General features: G+C 49.2%; 2 protein-coding genes across 3 annotated transcripts; both read right to left on the reverse strand.

The window, feature by feature from the left end:
* Window positions 1–306: 306 nt before the first annotated feature.
* On the reverse strand, window positions 307–12305 carry nlk1 (nemo-like kinase, type 1). 2 transcript variants are annotated; one of them, XM_005947999.3, is made up of 12 exons: window positions 11113–12305; window positions 10207–10614; window positions 8668–8797; window positions 8525–8580; window positions 8099–8205; window positions 7210–7295; window positions 6244–6453; window positions 5740–5841; window positions 5183–5269; window positions 3232–3430; window positions 1369–1462; window positions 307–599 (listed from the first exon to the last, which is right to left on the reverse strand). In XM_005947999.3, exons 2-12 carry the CDS (start codon window positions 10512–10514, stop codon window positions 551–553), a joined length of 1428 nt encoding a protein of 475 aa, XP_005948061.1. In that variant the 5' UTR covers window positions 10515–10614; window positions 11113–12305; the 3' UTR covers window positions 307–550. The 2 variants fall into 2 exon arrangements, with proteins under 2 accessions (XP_005948061.1, XP_005948062.1); XM_005948000.2 differs by lacking the exon at window positions 11113–12305 and adding an exon at window positions 10782–11104.
* Window positions 12306–12806: 501 nt separating this feature from the next.
* LOC102304652 (myc-associated zinc finger protein) lies at window positions 12807–20500 on the reverse strand. Its single transcript, XM_005948001.3, has 8 exons — window positions 19208–20500; window positions 17479–17629; window positions 16041–16432; window positions 15496–15752; window positions 14568–14631; window positions 14198–14369; window positions 13636–14111; window positions 12807–13520 (listed from the first exon to the last, which is right to left on the reverse strand). The coding sequence occupies exons 1-7, from the start codon at window positions 19238–19240 to the stop codon at window positions 13786–13788; spliced, it is 1395 nt and encodes a 464-aa protein (XP_005948063.1). The 5' UTR covers window positions 19241–20500; the 3' UTR covers window positions 12807–13520; window positions 13636–13785.
* Between the last annotated feature and the right edge of the window lie 58 nt (window positions 20501–20558).

Genomic DNA, 20558 nt, shown 5'->3' on the forward strand with positions numbered 1-20558 from the left:
AGAAAGGAAACAAAGACCTTGGCGATGTTTGGCGGGCGATGATGTCATACCGACCAACCCATTACATCGTAGGCAGCCCCGCCCCCCACCGTGTTTATCGCCTTTTCGAATGAATCCGTATTGCACAGGGCTGGAATGACTTCAAACATCAACTAAGCATCGAATCTACCAAACAGTTAAAATCTTTAAAGTCTCTACGAACACATGAAAATCCAAATCCAGTCCACTTCCTGTGTCTCACGTCAGCAGCTTTTTTTTCCTTTTTTTTTTTTCTTAAATTTGTTTTTTTTTGTTTTGTTTTTTTTGAAGTTCAGCACCGAAAAACGCAGAGCGTCAGAAGTTTGGGTCGAATCACGGGGGAGGAAATATTTGAGGTTTTTCACGAGGTCCTGGTGTGGGCGGGTGTGACAGTCTCCTCCAGGTGAAGGGGAAAAAACAAAAAGGAAAAAGAAGAAAAGATGACCCAAACTCTTCAGTGCTTTCAGATGCCACAGCCAATGAAGTCCCCTCTCAAACTGCCGTCGTTCCTCGAGATGCAGAGGAGCGCCGTTCATCTCTCCTCCTTCCTGGACACCTTAGAGGAGTGCCACGCAGTGGACCTGTGGAAACAAAGACTGTGAGTGTTCACCAGGTCAGGGCGACGTCATAGTCCTCCTTAAAGAGACAGACGCTCATTTTCCTGTTAGAGACAATACTGAGGTCACCTTATTCAATGTAATGTATACAGCACCAAACCACAACAGCAGCCTCCTCAAGGCGGTTTATATTGTAACCCCAACAATCAGACGGCCCCTACGAGCAAACACTTGGCAACAGTGGGAACAACAACAAAAAACCTCCCTTTTAACAGGAAGAGAGCTCCAGTAGAATCAGGCTCAGATGTGGAGGAGAGATTAATAATTAGATGCAGAGGTGTATAAACAGGGATTAAGGAAGAAGTCTAAGGAGCTTGGAAAGAAAAGCGTCTGGACTTCTTTAAGTTGCTTGAAGACGTTTCACCTCTCATCCAAGAAGCTTCTTCAGTTCTAAGGTCAAATGGTGGAGGGTGGCAGGTTAAAGCCCTGTGGGAGTGCCCCCCCCCCCAGAGGGACAATGGGATCTGGGACTCTCCACCATTTGACCCTAGAACTAAAAAAGTGTTTAAGACTTAAAAGTTGAATGAAGAAAACGCCTGTATGAGCTGCACTCGGTGACAGTAGGAATAAAGAACTCCTAAACAGGAAGAGACCACAAACAGAGCCGGATCAGGCTTATCTTGTAGTTTTGCACCGAGTCTATGTTATCAGTTTCAGCACAAACGCATTGATTTTAACGTCGCCTTGTTTTCCTCAACCCACCCTGAAGTCCTGCCCTCCTCATCCTCCTCACCTGATGAAGGTCTTGAAGGCAGCACTCTGAGGATTGATGCACAGCGGCACCCGTTTGCCCTGCTGGTGCTCCGTGATGAAGCGATGGATCAACTCTGAGGACAGAAACGGGATCATCAGCCGCAAACATCACAGCTTACAGCTGCTCTTCGTTTTCATGCTACGGTTCCAGTTATGGAGGACAAACTGCAAAAATCGTTATATATTAAAAAAACAAAACAAAAAACCCCACAGTATACCACACACACCACAAAGAATAATAAAATATCTAAATTAAATACGGTATTATAGAAAAACAAATAATTTCAAGAGTTTCAAATCATCTCGATGATGATTTCACCAGGTTTAGACCTCCACACTCCACTTTCACAGTGAAGGCTACTGCTCTCTCTCAGAGTTAGTGTTTGTTTGTAGGGCTTTTATTATGAAAGGTAAAGAGGATGTTTGTCAAAGACTTGTTTGACTGTGCGACATCAATCACCTGCTGCTGGGAAAATTAAAGTAAAAACCTGTAACAAACATTACGTGGCTACGGCTCGGCCATATTATACCGTTCACGGTAATACCGCTACAGTGTTAGGCAATGATAAGAAAATGAAATCTGGCGATAGAATATGGGTAAAACGCGCATGCGCAGTGCCTTTGTTTTCATACGCACATGGCCGATTGTTGAGTGAAACAGATGAACCAGAACTGGTTTGGTGTTTGTCCGTCAGACACACAAATTGTTTTGTAGAACATGCAAGCAGCCGTCATTATTGCTGTATTTGTCAGACTACGGTGCTCGTAAATCTGGGAGTAATCTGGGTCCTAAACTCTGTCCTTTAAAGTCCCGAAGTCAAACGAACATCGCTGAGAGTGTAAAACAGTCTAAATTCTTTCATCTCTAATGAAATGATCAGCATTGCTGCTTTACCAGGTGTAATTATGAAGTTCAACATCCAGGCATCCATGAAAACAGAATTCATTACATTTAACGGAGTTAGACGTTAGCAGGAAGTTAGCTCGCTAGTTACTTAAACATGATATAGCATGTTCTGACAGAGATTTATGAAGCATTCAAACGTACAGCTCTGCTGTCACTTCCAACATGAATGAAGACAGAAAACTAAACAGCAGTGACGTTTGTAGGGTTACTGAAGTTGGGCTAGCTGCTATATAATGATGTGCTACGTGATCGCTAGCTACACAGCTATGTTAGCATAACATAAACAGTGAAACTTTCTTCCACTCGATAAAAGTTAACGTGAAGGTTCCTGGTGGTTAGAGACAAATACAATCGCATGGCAGGATGCTGTAAACGGACCAAACTTCAGTCAGGAGACTGAGATAATCCATCCACAATACGAGGTTAGTCATTAATATACTGCAACAACATGGGAACAGAGCCGCTGTGATAGAATACAGCATTAATGAATCGATGGTACAGAAGTGGAGGAAGCAAGAAGAATGAGTTTAATAAAGTTTGATTTATCTGACTGCTCTGTTTTGTCTTATATTCCCGTGCACCTTGTGGTCGGAAAAATCCGTATTTGACTTTTTTATTTGGCACACTGCAGTTTAATGCTGCAAAGCTCCTCTTTTTAACTTCAGTGGATATTATACATGGTTAACTCAGGATATGTCAGCACGTTTCTACTGGAGATGCCTTTTGGTTAAACTTTCATCAAGGAATTTGTATTTGCACTGTTAAATGTTGTTAGCCAATTATATCGTCAGTTATATCGTTTTCACAAATTTTCAAATATATATCGTGATAAATATTTTTGCCCATATCGCCCTGCTCTATACGTGACCCAGAGCGAGTCGCGCGTTCATGCTCAGACTGCCGCCAAAGGAAAGCATCACGGTGCCGCCGGCGTACCTTTTCCCTGCCACACTGACAGCAGGCTGTTCTCGTAGCTGTGGCTGAACGGACGCTCAGCGACCGGCTCAAAGTCCCGGGTGTAAACTCGCCCGCTGGGGACGGAGTAGCAGCACTGACACATGCAGGTGTGGTAACGCAGACGCCCTTCATCCAGGTAAGGGTGGGAGAGGGCGTCGCTGCCCGAAATCCTCTTCGCCTGAAGAGAAGAGCAGAGGAACAGTGAATAATTCTCCAGCTGACGGATTCAGGTGAGACCTTCATCTGAAGTCACATGACCAAGCAGCAGCAAACCTCACTGAGCAGAAACTTTTCTCTGATTGGTCCTTCACAGGTTCATTCTGAGTGCTGATTGGCTGCAGAGGCTCACCTGCATGCATATAAAGCCAGAGAGGGCGGAGCATGGGGCTCCCATGCTTTTAGTATTTAGTTTGCGAAGTCTGAATGCGACAGCGCTGTGTCGCCGCTTCCTGCTCGTCTTCCTCTTCTCTCTGCCTCATCGCGCCGGCACCTCGTGTCAGGTTTGCGTTTTCTCTCATTTGTGATGTTTAAAGTTTCTTGAAGTGCCGTTTCATTTTTAGGATGGTTTGAGCCACTGATTTAAGGACAGCAACACATTTAAAAACATAACTGCATAACTACAATAACAACATTGACCCCTTACTGGTCCATGTAACACACCCACATACACATTAGTTAGGAAGAAGTCTGCTGGGTGTTAAAAGCATGCGAGTGCATTTAGTCTCACAGTTACTTAAAGAGTTTAATCAGCAGAGTTTGAATTGTCAAAAACAAACAATTTTAATTTGACGCTTTGTCAACAGAGGGCGCTGATGAGTGTAGAGGAGTACAACATGACAGGACCAAGTACTGAGCCCTGTGCAACACCCTCAAGGAAACTACCAGTCACACACATTCAGCCGAGTGTGTCACGTGAACATCTGTCCTGCTGGACTAAAACCAGCGCTCAGCTAACAAGTGACACCTGAGTTTGGCAGTGGATCAACAGCTGTGCTCGATCGTGTCACCACTTTCACGGAAAGGCCGTGCACGTGCTGCTTTTCATACAGCACAAATATCCACAGATACAAGGCGCAAACCGAGTTAAGGTCTCGGTGTGAGCAGAAGATTTAAAGTGTCAGACGAGCTGCATTAAATCCACTCTGAGACGAAACGCTAACAAAACAAAAATCAGTCCAGTTCCTCGAATGAAAGATGAAAATCTGCACTTCAAGCATCTGTTTGGTTTTTAAATCCACGGTGTTGAGAGAGACAACAGCTGTGACAAAAGCACAGCTGTGGAAACATCTGGGCTGCACCGCCCAGAGTTCCACCTTCTGGCTGCAGTAGTGAGTTACATCACAATGGATACTTATCAGTGGGACAGAAACCTTCTTTTCCTAATTTAACGACAGTTCAAACAGTTTTCTGTGCTGACGTCACTGAGTCGCCTCAGCTGTTGCAGCTCAGCGATAACTGTCCAGGGTTTTTCCTGCATCCAGGAAACAGCTTTTCTTCTTTTTAAAAAAATCGGTTTCATTTCCTCAGCAGTAAATATGATATCTGGTAACAGCAACAGTACGTGGCTCTCCTGAACCCCAAACTGTGATGAGGAAAAGCCCTGAAGACCCATCAATCAGCTGGTGTTACTTCCAAGTCCACAAGACCCGCTCGCCAAATCACTCGCCAACGACTAAAAACCCAGAGATTTACCGCCGTCATGCTCACTCTCTTCCGAGCTTCCTGCCAGGGTCTGCCGGTCGCCGAGCAGACCTCGCCGTTACAGGCGATGCGACTTAAAGCTGTTCGTTGGAGTAAAACAGCTGCAGCGTTAATTCAGACCGAGGTGTCCACGTTTGGGTCACAACAGCAAACATTAAACAGAACGAGCTGAAGGTCAGAAGACGACAGAGCGCCGGAGGAGCCGGACATCAGCTCAGCATCAACTCACCGGATCAAAGACCAGCATCCGGCAGAGGAGGTGCACGGCCTCGTGGGTCGCTCCGTCAGACAGCATGTAGAGCACCGACAGCGACGGCTGAGGACCAGAAACAGCACGAACAACAAGTCAGCACCGGAGACGATCAACACAAAGAATGAATGCAGCAGAGTCACAGTCAACGTTTTTAAAACTTTAAGACTTCCTGGTTCAAGTGTTTGTGATCGTCTGCGGTACAAAAGTTTCAGACTTTTCAAAAACATGAATTGTGATTGTTTGTGCGAATGTGAGTCTGCAGCGCAGCAGAACTTCAGGTCAGATCTGATCTTCCATCATCACTCTGTCCCACATTTCCCAGTAAACCCACCTCATTACCTGGCAGACATTTTGGATGTGTACCGTGCCTGTAAAGCGTTACGCAACCACCACACGTTAGCGGGAGCTGCGGGGTGACCGAGTGGGCGGCTACTGTGAACACACGTGGGTAATAAAAGAAAGCAACGCGGCCTTCTTCCAGAGCAGAGAGCGGCGTGCTGCTCAGCTCACGAGCACACCACGCAGTCACGTACCGGTTTGTGCGGCCCCCTCAGGATGTGGGCCCGGGCGCCCTCGCAGGCCGCTGCCAGGGCCGACAGAGGCGGCGTTCCCAGCAGGTCGGTGATCAGGTCCAGCTGCGACACAGAGACAGACCGCTTCACATCACAGAAAACCAGACAAAGGTTTGGATTTGTGGATCCTCAGAGCTGGAACAGCCGTGCCGCCATCTTTAATCCCACTTTCCGCGGCACGACTCAAACACGGATTCTACCTGAGCCGAGTCCACAGGTGAAACATTTTAACATGTTCATATAAACTGAAATCAAAGCTGAGAGGTGGATGTACATCAAAAGTTCAAAGGTCAAAGTTACGCATACATACCTGAACATCATCTTAGCCACACCTCTGAACTAACAGGAGGAGGAGCTAACCCTGTCACCTGACTGCACTCTGACTGAACCTGTTATCAGCAGCTCTGCAGGTTTTTTGTTTTTAAATGAATGTGTTGCCGGTTGCCGTGGCGCCCGGCGTCTCACCTGCTGAATGGGACTCTGAGCCTGGAAGAGGATGCGTCGGCCCAGCAGCTCGGCGAAGATGCAGCCCACCGACCACACGTCGATGGCCGAGCTGTAGTGCCGGCAGCCCATCAGCACCTCCGGCGCCCTGTAGTACTGAGTCACCACCTCCTGCGTCATGTGACGTGACGGGTCGGGCTCCTCCACGCGCGCCAGGCCGAAGTCACAAATCTGAGCAACATGGAAAAACGTCAACGGCTCTATCCGAGTCACTCGAGCAAGCAGCTGATTGGTTTCCTCGTGTTTTGGAAAGGCGGCAACTTTTGTCCCTCCCACAGCGCGGCGTCAGGCCCAAACGCAGCAAAGACGTTTCAACACCACGAAAATCTGAGTAACTTCCCAACGAGTGGTTTCCTCAGACTCATCGGCTCCTCCTGCGTCTGCTTGGTGCAACTACAAACGCCGCTGTGAGAGCATCGCCGTCTCTGAGCTGTGGCGTCTCATTGCGCCTAACAAACATCACCTGGTTACAGGTCGGAAAAGTATCTGTTGTATGCGTTAATTATTGCCACAACGATCGTGTTTTAAATAAAGCGCGCCTCGTTTTTGCCCTTAAAAAGCTCAAACAGACGCCCTCGTCCAGTCGCTAAACCCCGCCCCTTTTCCACTCCAGTTTCAGCTTTAACTGGTGATTTCATGAACAGGAGCCGTGCGTCTCTCTGCACCACGCCTGCCACAGACTGGGGATCTGTGACCCCCGCTTAAACAGCTGTGATAGGCTCCACCCCCTGGATCATCAGAAAACCGTTCCAACGTTTTAGCCGCCAGCACTGACCGCGGTGGTTTTGCAGGTGTCGATTTTGTATCTCGACCGTAACGCAGAGCAGCACAAGTTACCATGGCAATGTACTTGGTAACAAGCGAACCGCCTTCATAACCCCGGTAACCAGGCCTCGCGGCCTCTGATACAGGCGAGTGCGGCGTTACCTTGAGCAGGCAGTTGCTGTTGACCAGCAGGTTTCCGGGTTTGATGTCTCTGTGCAGGATCCCAGCGGAGTGCAGGTACTTCAAACCTGGACAGGAAACAGAGAGGAGGTCAGAGTTTTAAGCCTTCACCTGCTGAACCTCGATTCTGCACCGCTTATAAACGTCTGTATCGATGTGCGCCGAGGTCGTCACCTTCATGGAGGAAAGAGTTAAAGTCGTCCTCCTGGTGAGCGACGACAACGTTTAAATCAGCGGTCCCCGCCGTCCGGTTTATGCCCAACAACATTTTCACAGGCCGGCCTTTAAGGTGTCGCAGATAAATACAACAAAATCAAACCGGCAACAAAAGAAGATTTATTCATAACGCAGGAAAGACCCGGAGAAACCGAGTGAACGATAAAAACGAGCCTCAACTCTCGCGGCCCGGGACTGGTCCGTGGCCCGGGGACCGCTGGTCTAAACCACCAGCATCACTGTGACGACTTCTTTCACTCTCCTTCCATCTCGAGACATCACACGCCACCGACCCGCCCGGCCAGGTGACGAGAACAACTAGAACTACAGCAGGAAACTCACTTCCTCCAGTGAAGTTTTAGATTTCATTACTAATCTGAGATTTAAAGGGAAAGATGGAGCCTGCAGTAGGACACGCTGCTCGCTGCAGCTTATGAGACCGTCACAGGAAAGTAAACACAGCGAGGCAGCGAGACTGAACGACTGTTTAAATATAGGCCGAGACATTCGGAGGCGGATGATGATCGGCAGCTTTGCCTCTTCAGGAGAAAGATGGACGTGTGCGTTTGAAGCCGGCGGTGTATTTAAATCTCGTACTGAACGCGATCATGTCGCTCGGCCCGTGCGGCGGCGGGACGCGAAAGAGCCGGCTCACCTCGGAGGATCTGGTAGAGGAAGACCTTGATGTGGTCCGTGGTGAGCGGCTGAGGAGACACGATCACTTTGTGGAGGTCGCTCTGCATCAGCTCTGTTATCACGTAGCTGCGGGGCGGTGAGCAGTCAAGGAAAAAAATAATAAAATGCACACGCTCACACACGGACCGACCTCCGCCTACACGAGCACGACGCATCGCCCAGCACCGGCCTCCGAGGCGGGGGAGCGCCGGGGCCGCTCAGCGAAAAGTGCCGATGTAACATTTTTTAGAAATGATGCACATTAAATATTCATCAGCAGCCTCGTGCTTCACATCTGCGAGGAGCTGGATTTAGACCGGACACCGGCGGCTAAATTAAGCGAGTTAAAGGAGGACGTGAGGGAGAACTAATGAGGAGAAACTGGGACAGAAGGACTGAAGGATACATCTCCTCGAAGCAGTCGATCTGCGGAGGCTGCAGAATGTCCAGAGCCGACAGAACCTGCACGGAGAGAGAAAAACTGCATCAGCTCAGCGTCTACATCCAAATAAGAGCCTCTTCAAAATAAAAGCGCCCGCAGGTCGTTACATTGTCGTGTTTGAAGAAGCACAGCATCCGCAGCTCTCTGAAGACCCTCTTGCAGGAGACCAGGTTCTGGAAGACGTTGGGCATCTTCTTCAAAGCCACCTTCCGGCCGTCCCGAGGATCGGTCACCGACCTGTGAGGAAACGAGGCGCACGCTTCCTGTCACAGCTAGAAGACAGTCTGACGACACGGTTTAGGGTCGTTCGGTCTGCAGACACACAACAGCTAACTGCTGCTCAAAGTGAATAAAGTTACAGTGAGTCACAGGTTCAGCGCAGCGACTCTAGTGCTCGACACAAAGCAGGCCTCAGGCCATGTTTTAATAATGGCGGGTTAATCCTTTAAGTTTGGGCTGAAAACGCTGCATCTAAGAGACGAGACGGTGCTGCTGGAGGACAGGTGCAGTTACCCAAGTGTGGGGCTCACGTCACACACCTACATCAGCCTCACTGTGAAGCAGAGGCCACGTTCATATGGATGCAACTGCAAATGAGCCGTGTATTCCTCATATGTTGATGCCAAACCACATACGTGCACGCCCACGGTACCAGAAGATCAGGGCCAAACATTTTTACTATGACTGTTTAACCAACACGACTCATGAACGTACACAGGAAGCAGAATTAAAGCTTCACAGTAAATGTGCTGGCCCCTCTTTGGGCTGCAGCGTCTCTGGTGGACGGCGCTAATCTAAAGACGAGGGAAGCTGCTCGTCTGCACACGGCTTCACCTGGAAAACAGACATTTATAAAAAACACTCAGTGAGGGGGAGCTCTGATTGGTCAGTTACATTAAAATGAATCCCTGTATGAGGTCTTTAAACCTCCGATGTGATTATTAAAGTAAACTGAACAGAGTGTGGAAGACAAGACGAAGAGCAGCATCAGCTCCTTTGACCTTTGAATAAATCTTGTTTCACTGAGCCTGAATTAGCAGCCTGTCACAGACCCCCCCTCCCCCCCTCCAAGCAGCAGTGAAGATGATGCTGTTGTAGTTTGGGTGGAGCCTCAGGCGGCCGTGGTTTGGTTTACAGTAATGATGTGCAGTTCTCACAGACAGACAGTTTTACTCTCCAAACTCCAGCTCCTATACCAGCTGGGAAGCAACCGTGACGTTTACCTGTCGTGAATCCAGCCCGGCTTACATAACAGCAAACACACATTTTCTAACATGTTCTACACGACCTGTTGACTTATCGGCCCACTGACAACCAATCACACGGGTTCAGGCTTTATCCAAAACACACAACCCTGAGGACAGCTTGGCCAGGTTACAGCTGGGGGGCAAGGCCTCAGGCTGCAGCTGTGCAGAGCATCAAAGGTCTAAAACCACTCAAACCAGCTTAACCAGAAATGATCAGAGGCTGGTGATGAACCCAGATGGCGATGAGGTGATGCCATCTTGTGTGGTGACAGTTTGACCGCATGTAAACAAAGATGGAGCTGAGTTTCAAGTCTGCACAAACAAGATGGAAGTCGGAGCAGAGGGAGCTTTCTGACAGCAGGGATGTGAAGCATGATTACGATCACAGCGTTTTCTTACCAAACAACTCCAAATGCGCCATAACCGATGGGTCGGTCTGGCTCCATCTCTGCGGGGCTCGGCACCTCGCTGGCTGGGTTGCTGTAGGGCTGAGGCACCGCCGCGCCGCCGCCGGTGCTTCCTCCGAGGGCTGTGGGGTGACGAGGGGTCCCTGCCGGGGCGGTGGGTCCGGTGAGGCACGGTGTGGCGCTGAGGCCCGTGGAGGGGGCTCCGCAGGAGGAGCTCACGCAGAAATACTTGTGGCCCAGCTCAGAGCCCGGAAATAGGTCTCCACACACGGTCTGCCGGCCTGCGCCGTGAAATGCCATCCTCCTCCCGGAGCACCACCCGGACACGGTCGCGTTATCTGCCGCTGCCTGCTGCTGCTAGGCTCGGAGGACCCGCAGCTCCCCGCTAAGCATGCCCAGCCTGTGAAGGAGGCAGACACACGTCAACGCGCTGTGGCTTGAAACACATAAACACGTTCACAGGCCGAAGTGTGCTAGTTAAATCCGGGCTAAATCCAGGCCCGCGGCGAAACGGACCTCCGACACAGCCGAGCCGAGCCACCTTTGTTTGTATCAGGCTGCGCTCACCTGGTTAGTGGAGCAGCTAGCATCCCCGGCTAACTAGTCAGCGTCCAAAAACAGAAATATAAAATAATCCACCCGCTGCTCCATCACCCAGCTCGGCTGCACAGAGACCACAGCACCCACTCAAGCACACGTATCGATATTCACTCTTATTTTTCTTCTAAAACCAATAAAACAAAAACACGTCCAGGCGTCCGCAGCTAACCAGCTGTTCTGGCTAACCAGTTAACCCCCCCCCGATGACCCACATAACCATCACCGGCCGGACGAGCTGACCTAGATCGACTAAGAAAGCGAGCTTTCCCCCGCGAGATCCAAAAATGAGCCTACAAACCTGACTCGGTTAAGCAGCCGATAGCATGACACGGAAACGGGCTTAAAGAAGGCGAGAAAAGCCGAGTTAAATCCTCGAGCTAGCCGGGATGGTTAGCCAGCGGAGCCGCTAGCTGCAGCTAGCTGCGGGCTGCTCACTAGCTGGCCGCGGCGCCGTCACAGGCGGAGAAGAAGCGTCCATATAGGCGGTTTCTCCTCTTTTCCGGGTGGAGGTTCATCCAGCGGCAGGTTCCGAGCGGGGCTTCGACCCAGCAGGGCTTCGGCTCCGGACTACAACGACAGCTTAGCCCGGCTAGCCTGTAGGAGGAGCAGGTGAAGCCGGATGGGGAGGGTGGATGATTTTCTGTTTTTTCCCACTCTGCTGTAAGCACTGGGTGACAAATTAAAGGAAAAGAAAACCCAGAATAAACGAGGATAAATGCAGGTGCTTCCTGACACAGGTGCGCCACATGGTAACAGCCAATCAGCATGCAGCCCTGTTCTGCACAGGTGTGAACACAGCAGGCAGGTTCAGCGGCGTTTAAAATGGATAAACAGGGCTGATTGTTGGCGTCCATTATTGGTGCAAATTCTGGTATCGGTAGGACCCCACGTAAACACACGGCCGCTATCCCCGATAACAATGCCGATACTTTCATCCAGCTAATGTAGGGGAGAGGTGAATCATCATCATGTTTGCAAATTCTGAACACATTTTAATGAGCACTACATCACTGTTGTTTTTACTTTCCATAATAATTAGATAACACAACAGAAGATATTTCAGAATATTTCATTTTAAAACTTTGTTGGAGTCCTACGATGTAAATGTGCGTCTCTAAAGAACTCAGTCACCATCTGCTGTCTGTAAAATAAAATAGACATCAATACAAATTCTATATTTATATGTATATTTTATAAAATGATCTTTTTCCCATTTAGTGGAGTAGTAGTATTTTTAATGTATTTTTCCATGACAAAAAATTTAACTACGCACTGAAACAATGTATCGATCTGACCGTTCATACACAGCCAGTATTTGGATTATTATATAACACTCTTGATAATCGGTCATCATTGGGTTATATGGAGGACTCAAACTGCCACAGTTTAACATAAATAACTCAAATACGTCAAAGTATATTTAAATTAATTGAAGTAGTATTTTATAAAATGTGGCAAAAATGTCTTTTAACCTGAATTAACAAATACAAAGTATAGAAATTTACAGGCAAAATAAACCCCATAAAATAAAATACTTATCATCTGATTTATACTTTTTAAATATTGATTTAATTTAAATTTAACTCTGATTCATTCTTTTTTATATGGACTTTGTTTTGAAGCCTTTCCTTACACAGAGCCCAGTATTACAGGAACTACTCTGACTGTTTTAATATGGAGGACTAACAAATACTTATATATTAAAAAAAAAGAAAGTACTTTCTATTAAAGGCAAACACGGGGGATGCGGCAGACAAAGGGATTCATATATAAGGAAGAAAAGTCCTGAGCATAAGTTAGGGCTATCTCACCTCAGTCTGAGGCTCAGACTGAATAGAAACATTACGAGCTGCTAAATCGGAGCTAACGGGCCGTTAGCTTTTCTGAGCCGGTTCACCGACACCTTTAACTTGTTTCAGTGCTTCAGATGAAACATCCACATTCAGCACCCACTCAGACACTGTGAAGATGACCTGAACTCGAGTCCACACGTGCGTTTTACTGCCTTTTAATACAGTAACAGTAACGAGGCGCTATGCACTATGCATCAAGTACAATCAATATGCACAGCCACAGAAAATGTGTCACCAAGGTAGCTACAAATTACATGGCAAGTTCAAGAGTTACAAATCAGCATCCAGAGTAAGAACGAAGATCATACGAAGCAGAGAAGTTATGCACATTCAGTGTTCAGGGGGAATATCCACAAACAACTATCGGTCTGCCGTTATCTGCTTTATAAAAGTGTGTATGTACAGCGTGGGCCGTCAGAAACACCCGCTCCCCGCTCAAAGGCAAACCGGACACCGCTCGGCAATAAATTAGAAGAGAAAATGAGATAAATGGTGTCACTGAGGTCTCTGGGCCAGTTTCCTGGTGTTAAACACGGATATCATGGATCAGAAATGGTGTAAAAATGGCGACGGCGGCTTTACAAAAATCAAGAGCGGCTGAAAATGAAAACAATGAAGTGATGATAACAGCTAAGCGCCAAGCCAGGAGAATAAAAACACACATTAGTTAATAACTGATGGGTCCTCTGTGCAGGACTCCAGAGTCGGTAGTGTGAACGCAGAGAGCGCCTCCCAGTGCTGGAGGCCGGTCAGCTGACAGAGGTGGGCGTCGCGGGAACAAACCGAGGTCGCCGTCCTCACAGAGCCACGGAGAAGTCGTGGCACTCTCCATCCAGATGTGGCAGGAAACAACCTGAGACAGAAAAATCAATGCTCACCTCATTTCATAAAAAAAGGTGCAAAGCCGCTGCAGCAGAGTCCAGGACTACAAACATGGCGCCATTAATGAGCAGAATGGATCCACACACCTGCTCCGGTGGCTCCTCCTACGTGTCCTTGCTTCCTTTTGCCTCGACTCCTGCGACTCCCCCCTCGACTCCACCCCACCTCCGCCCCTGATCCCCTTCCCTGCAGTCCCACCCCAGCTCTCCCCTGCCCCCACTCGCCCCCCCAGCGTGCTAGCTGTGGGGCTGGGGGGCGATACTGGAGCAGTCAGTGACCAGCAGTCCCACTGTGCTAGCGCTGGACACCGTGACCGCCACGCTGGTGGTGCCCACGGGCCCCGTGCTCGTCTGGTCGGGGGTGGGGTCGCCCTGGTTGGCGTGGGTGCCCATGTGACCCTGGAGCTGCGTGGCCGTCTTGCACTGTACCCCGCACAGCTGGCAGAGCAGCACGCCGCCGGCCCCGGTCCCGCCGAAAGCCCCCCGCGCCCCGCCGCTCTCCTTCCACTCCTGGCCGTGGTGCTTCTGGGCGTGGACGCGCAGGTAGGTGAGGGTGGTGAAGCCTGCGGGACAAGAGCACACAGACACGTGAAGGCGGGGTGACGGCGGACTGTCGGTGGTGCTTTCTCGTGACGCAGCCGTGTCTTACTGCGGTTGCAGAGGTGGCAGGCGTGGTGCTGTGATTGGTTGTGGACCCGCATGTGGTCTGTGATGTAAGCGGCCGACAGCAGCTTCCCGCAGATGTGACACGGCACCTTCTCCTCGTGGCGAATCAGGTGAGCACGGAGGCGATCCCGTGTGGCAAACGCTGACGTGCACGTCTGCAGAAAACAGGAAGGCGTGGATGAAACGAATGAAATTTTCAAAATAAGGCGTAGTTGCTTATCAAAACACTTAAGAGGACGAAATATTCTAAATGTAAAATTTGATGCTTTTTATTGAAATTTTGATGTTGTGGTTTTCTGAATGCAGGACTGGCGGTGCTGGTTTAGAAACAGGTAAACAGGTGAGGGTGTTACCGTGCACTTGAACGGCCTCTCTGTGGAGTGCACCTGTCGCACGTGACTGTTGAGGTGGTCCGGCCTGAAAATGCAAACAAGAATGAGATTCATGTTTTTTACTAACTGTTTAAATTGTATTAAGGTTTAAATCAATATTAGGGGCGTGGCCTCTTTGACTGACAGGCGGCTGTAGCTGCTAACTGTGTGCTAGGCTTCACCTGAACTGGACCGTGTTTGTGCCAATGGAGCTTTTTTAATGACATCATCTGACCAATCATATGGCCGCTCTCTGAGCTCCAGCTTAGGTGAGATTCTGGGATTCCGATTGGATGTTACTAATCGGCAGGTGTCTGTGTGCTGGCTACAAACAACCAACATGACGGCAACTACAAAGCTAAAATCCAGAGTAAAGAAACTGACGGATGACATCATGGTGGTTGCAGCCATCTTTTATTTACAGTGTGTGTTTGCTACAGGAAGTCTGGCTGTATAAAGTCTGGTTATGAAATGGTTGTAACTTATGAGCTGTGGTGTGTGGGGACACTGCTTCAGTTCACTTGGACGAGCTGAGTGAACAGCTTCCTGATGACTTCACAGGTTCAGGCACTAAAGTCGTGAAGTAGCATAAACTGTATATAGAAGAGGGACGAGGCAGCTGTGAGCAAATGAAGTCGAGCTGTTCACATTTTCTCTTTCGGATGTTAGGACTGAAACGGGGGGACTCAAACAACTCGTCTTTGTTTTCCTGTTCTCATCAGTTTGTGTTCAATGAGACTTGAAATCAGAGGCTAAGATCAGAAGCTCATGAGGACATAGAGTCCTAAATAACCACAAAACAGTCACATCTACATCTGTCATGGTGTTGCAACTGCTAAATGTGAGCGGTTACATAAACGAGCTCTCCGTGAGGAGTTAACGCTGCCCGAGGAGCGGATGGCGCTCGTACCGAGAAAAGGCCTTGGCGCAGTGCGGGCAGATGTACGGCTTCTCCACGCCGCCCTGGTGCGAGCGCACATGGTAGCTCATCCTGTCTTTCCTCTTGAAGCGCTGCTGGCAGATGGGGCAGGAGTACGGCTTCTCGTCCGAGTGGGACAGCCGGTGGCGGTTGAGGTGGTAGACGTCCCTGAAGGCCTTTCCACAGGCCTCGCAGGCGTGGTTCTTCCTCACCTGATTGGTGCTGGGAATGGGATTAGGATTGGGATTCTGCGGGAAGAGGCAGAGAAGTTCAGTCGTAAATACACTCTGAAGTCTTTTCCTGCTGTCAGAGGGCCTCTCTCTGCTCCCGGCATCAACACTAGCTGATTATGATGCTCGTCTGAGGTTTTCTGATGTTTTGATCCACAAAGATTTAATTCAAATTGTGTGTTTATAACCGTGAATGTCAGCGGCCATGTTTCTGGACACTTCCTGCAGCTGCCGCTGGCATCAAAAGGCCCTGAATGGTCCTTTAATCTTGGCCTTACTCTCTGGCTCTCTTCCCGGTGAACCCACCTGCTCCATGGACCCAACGACAACAACGGCTGCCTGGATGGGCTGAGGCGGCGCAGCCATGGTTACTGTTGCCGGGGCGATGGACACAGACACCGGCTGGCCCTCCTGGTTGACGTGCTGGCCGGGCTGGGGGAGGGTCTCTTGGCCGGGAGCCGCGGGAGGGGGAGGAGGCTGCTGCGGGGGCAGGGCGAGGTGGAGGAGGGAGAGCGGGACCGTCTGCTTCTCCACCCGGCCGGCCTTCGCTCCGTCCTCCTTCTCCCGGGCCGCCCGGTCCTTCATCTTGATGCCCGTGTGCACCGACTGGTGCCGCCGCAGGTTGTAGCTGTTCTTGAACTCCTTGTTGCAGGTGGCGCAGATGTGGGCGGGCCGGCTCGGCTTGGTGAGCGGTTTGACTGGCGGACATTAAAGTCACATTTTAGTCACAGTCAGTGCACTCTGAGTTTAACATTCGTCTGAAGACACGTCAGTAATTTACTGACTTCAAACTAATCCTGTAACACTGGTTTGTAAAAGAGGACAAACTGAGCTCTAACACAACAAACACAGACAAAAAACAGATAAAATCCTGAAGTGTTTATTTCTTTGTTGATTTACAATCTACGGAAAACTGAGCCGTACTCACGTATGGGGGACAAAAAGTGTCAACACAAATAACTGGCACCATTTTTAACCATTATGTGAAATATTGGGGAAACCCTGCTGCTTAGCAACAAATCAAACCAATCAACTGCTAAAAAACACAATGTTGTGCAGAGTGTATGGAGGACTTTTCTGGAGAAATTTAAATAATTTCAATGAATTCTGCAGATCTGAGTAAAATCATTCAACATTTTTGGGTTTGAATAATGTGACCAAATGTGTCACTTTTTTAATATTGTTAAATATACTGTATATTTAACAACTTTGTACTGCACGTAACATTTGCAGCTGTAATCTTCAGTCATAATAATAAGAATTATTATAATCATTTTTCTGTTACCACAATAAAAAGAAAACTGTTCCTGTTTCTGGAAGAGAAAACACATCAAACCTGATAAATATGAAAATGAAAAACATGCGAGTTTTAATGTATGTATTTATTTTGCAGCTCTAACCTCAAAAATGTTCTTTCTTGTGTTTCTGTAAACAGCTCAAACGTCTCCTGTACATCCAGTAAAAACTGTCTACACAGAAGAGCCCAGCGTGCTGCTAAAGTCACTGATACTCTGAAGTAAATCAGAGGACATAAACCACAAACATGAAGCCTGTTTTCTGCTCGTGAACTCTGACTCTGTGATAAGCGTGCAGAAAAATAAAATCTCCCACTGATAACCAAACTGCTGACGCTGCAATAAAAGCCCAGAGTTCAGAAGATAACCTTTAAAAACGTCAATATCGGCCTGTTTGAACAACTTCAAAACACGTCAGTGACGAGGTTTAAACCCTGCCCCATCCTCACCTGGCAGCGGCTCCTCGCTCAGGGCGGCCGTGTCGACGGTGGACGGCGGTGTCACGATGTGCTCGCCCGGAGGACTCTGAGCCGAGCCGGTCAGCTCCGGCAGCAGCTCCGACTGTAGCGGCGTCTCGGGCTGACTCTGAGTCGGAGGCGTCTGCCGGAGGTCAGTGAGAAACATCTGAATCAACACACAGCCATTTACACCTGGAACATCCAGGCTCAATGGAAGCTTATTTACTGTAACAGTGTACACAGGGCAGGTGAGGGCGTGGCCCTATGGAGGACCAAAAGTGTCTACAAAGTAAACCAACATCTATAAATGACTGAATGTGTCATTAAATGCATCAGGCGAGAGGGCGAGCTGAATGCAGAGGGAGAAGGTCCTGGCCCGAAACAACATGACATTTTCTGAATGATCTCCAGGCTGACAGCTCTGTGGAGGACTTCATCGGTGAGACGTGCAGAGTGCAGGAGAGCGCTCGGCTCTCAGTAAACCACGGCACATCTGGAAACATCAGCTCCGTCTGGAGCAATGCAAAGCTCTGTGACCCGTCTAAGCTTTGAATGATGACGATAAGATCCCCGAGGTTCTGTGATGGGTTACAATAACCTGACTTCATGCAGGAGTCTGACAGCCCAAATTTCTTTTGCTTACAAAAAGAGCTCAGTATCGGACAGCCCTGTGCAGCGCCCTCTTCAGGTCACCCCACAGATTTCATCTTCAGCTTTCTAGCAGACGCCCGGGAGCACGATGGTGCCACCACCGTGCTTTGCCATGGCCGTGGCATTCGTTCAGTGATGCACGGTGTTGTTTCTGTTTCTGCAGCTTTCACAAATACGGCCAAAAAGTTCAACCTTGGCCTCATCAGACCACAACGACACATTTGCCCACATTTTTTAACAGTGCGCTGAAAAGTTTCTCTCCGTAAGAGAAACAGCTCAGAGCTCAGACGTGGGAACATCCGGCCTCTCAGAACGGCTTTCTTCTTGTCTTTTTGTTTTAGCACTGCCTGGCTAATTAGAAACCAGCCTTCAGAGGTTATAGGTCACAATCAAAGTGCAAAAAATATTTAGCTTGGCCTAATTTGTTTTTACTTCATACAAACCTGCCACAGCAGAGCTGCAGAACCAGTTTATGCTTCATGGGTCTTATGGAAGCATGAGAAGAAGTTGATAGTCTGTCATGTGCTTCGATACTTTGGCCAAAAGTAAAACACTTTTACTTACACTGTTGTTCAACATGAAGTTCGATTACAAACTAAAGCGGGTCGAGGCGTGTTTCTAAAGGGGGCAACGAGTATTTATTTGCCCCCTAAAGGGTTCATGCAGAGTGGCTGTAGCTCGGGAGGTAGAGCAGGAAGGTTGGTGGCTGGTCCTCCTAGTCTGCACCCCAAGTTGCTCTCCGGTGTATGGATGGGTGTGACTGTCAGTAGGCGCTTGTGTGAATGTGTATAAAGCGCTCTGAGTGCTCCAGGACAGCAGAAGAGTGATATATAAGAATCAGTGAGGACAAACACAAATCCTTCTCTCACTTTCAGGGGACTGACAGGTTAAATAAGGAGGCAGTGCCCCGGGTGAGAGGTCAGCAGGATCAAAGTGGAGACAAGGGGATCCACACCAACAACACCCCCCGACCCCTCCGTGACCTCCCCACCTGCAGCAAAGCCCAACGGCCCCCACCCGCCCTCAAAAAGCCCAAACCACGCAGCAGCCACGGGAATTTAGCACTCACCTGAAAGAGGAAATTACTCCAGGAGGTGTCCATCCTGAAGGAGACCCAGCTGGGGACCGAAGAGGAGGAGGAGGAGGTGGAGGAGAAGGAGGAGGGGGAGGTAGAAAAGCTCCGGGAGCTGCTGTGAAAACAAAACGCGAGGCCTGTATGGCAGCTCCCCTCCACCGACAGGGGAAATGAGTCCCAAAGCCCTGACACTTCTTAGAGAAGAAGCCTCCGAGAGGCAGGAGTTAATATGGCAGCTAAACAGTCACTGAGCAGATGCTTCTGTAAATGCGACAGAATGGTTGGTCTCATGCGTACTTGCTTTAATGGTGCGGTTTAATTTAATTTGCTTATGTCGACTGGAATAAAAATCTGCATGCAAAGTATTTTAATGGCGAAGCCGAGCAGTCGAGACGTGCTAATCATAGCAGCGGCTGTTCGGGACTCGTTTATAGCTCCGACAAGGCCGCAGCGTCGGCTTCCGAGCCTCGGAGTTGCGTAGGGCTCGTCCCCCGGCTAGAGCGCTCCCGGTCGGCCGCGGTCCGTGGCTCCGCCTCGGTGTCTGAATCGACAGGATGACATCTTTCTGTTTTTTTCAAACCCGCTCCCTCGCGCTCCCTCTCGCCCTCCCTCCCTTCGCTCTTTCTTCCTTTTCTTTTTTTATCTCTTCTTCACCCCCTCTGTCCCTCTCTGCTTTAAAGGGAAAGTATTTGGCGTGTGCACCCTCCTCGCGGACCCCGTCTCGGCTCGTCTCGTGCCGCGCCGTCCCTCTCGCCCCCGCCACTTCTCGGTAGGCCGACAGATAATCAAATCCGACATTTATGGGATCAGCTCGGCCGTTAACTCCGCCACTTCGCTTAAAGGAACCCGAAAACTGGCGCTGCGCTGCGGGGAAGAGGTGGCAGGCGGTGATCCGAGCCGCGTTCGCGCCAAACTCTCCGGTAAAATGGTGTCGGGTTCGGCTAAAATGAGCCTTTATCCCCGAGCATCTTAAAGGTAACGATGCGCGCAAGTGCAACAGCTGGATGTAACCTCAAAACACATGACGTCCGTCCGTGAACGGGCCACACCGCGCGGCCCGCCAGACTCCATTCAAAAGACTCTAAATTCCCGTCTCCGGCGGACTTACTGCACGATTGAATGCTGACAGTAACACAGCCACGACACGAAGGACATCCCCACGAATCCGCTCGACTTTAAATGAGCACAGCTGGATTTTATTATTTTATTGTTCAGCCATTGTAGTGCAGTTATCCTGAGCTCCTGTAACGCTAAGTGCCATTTTCTGCTTTCTTCACACTTATTAAACTAATTTTATTCTTTTATTTTGATTTACTTCATTCATTGAGGTATTTTATTTACTTTT

The sequence above is a fragment of the Haplochromis burtoni genome, unplaced genomic scaffold, assembly GCF_018398535.1.
Source record: "Haplochromis burtoni strain Fernald_Lab_line unplaced genomic scaffold, NCSU_Asbu1 Contig_400, whole genome shotgun sequence".
In the NCBI taxonomy this organism is placed as follows: domain Eukaryota; kingdom Metazoa; phylum Chordata; class Actinopteri; order Cichliformes; family Cichlidae; genus Haplochromis; species Haplochromis burtoni.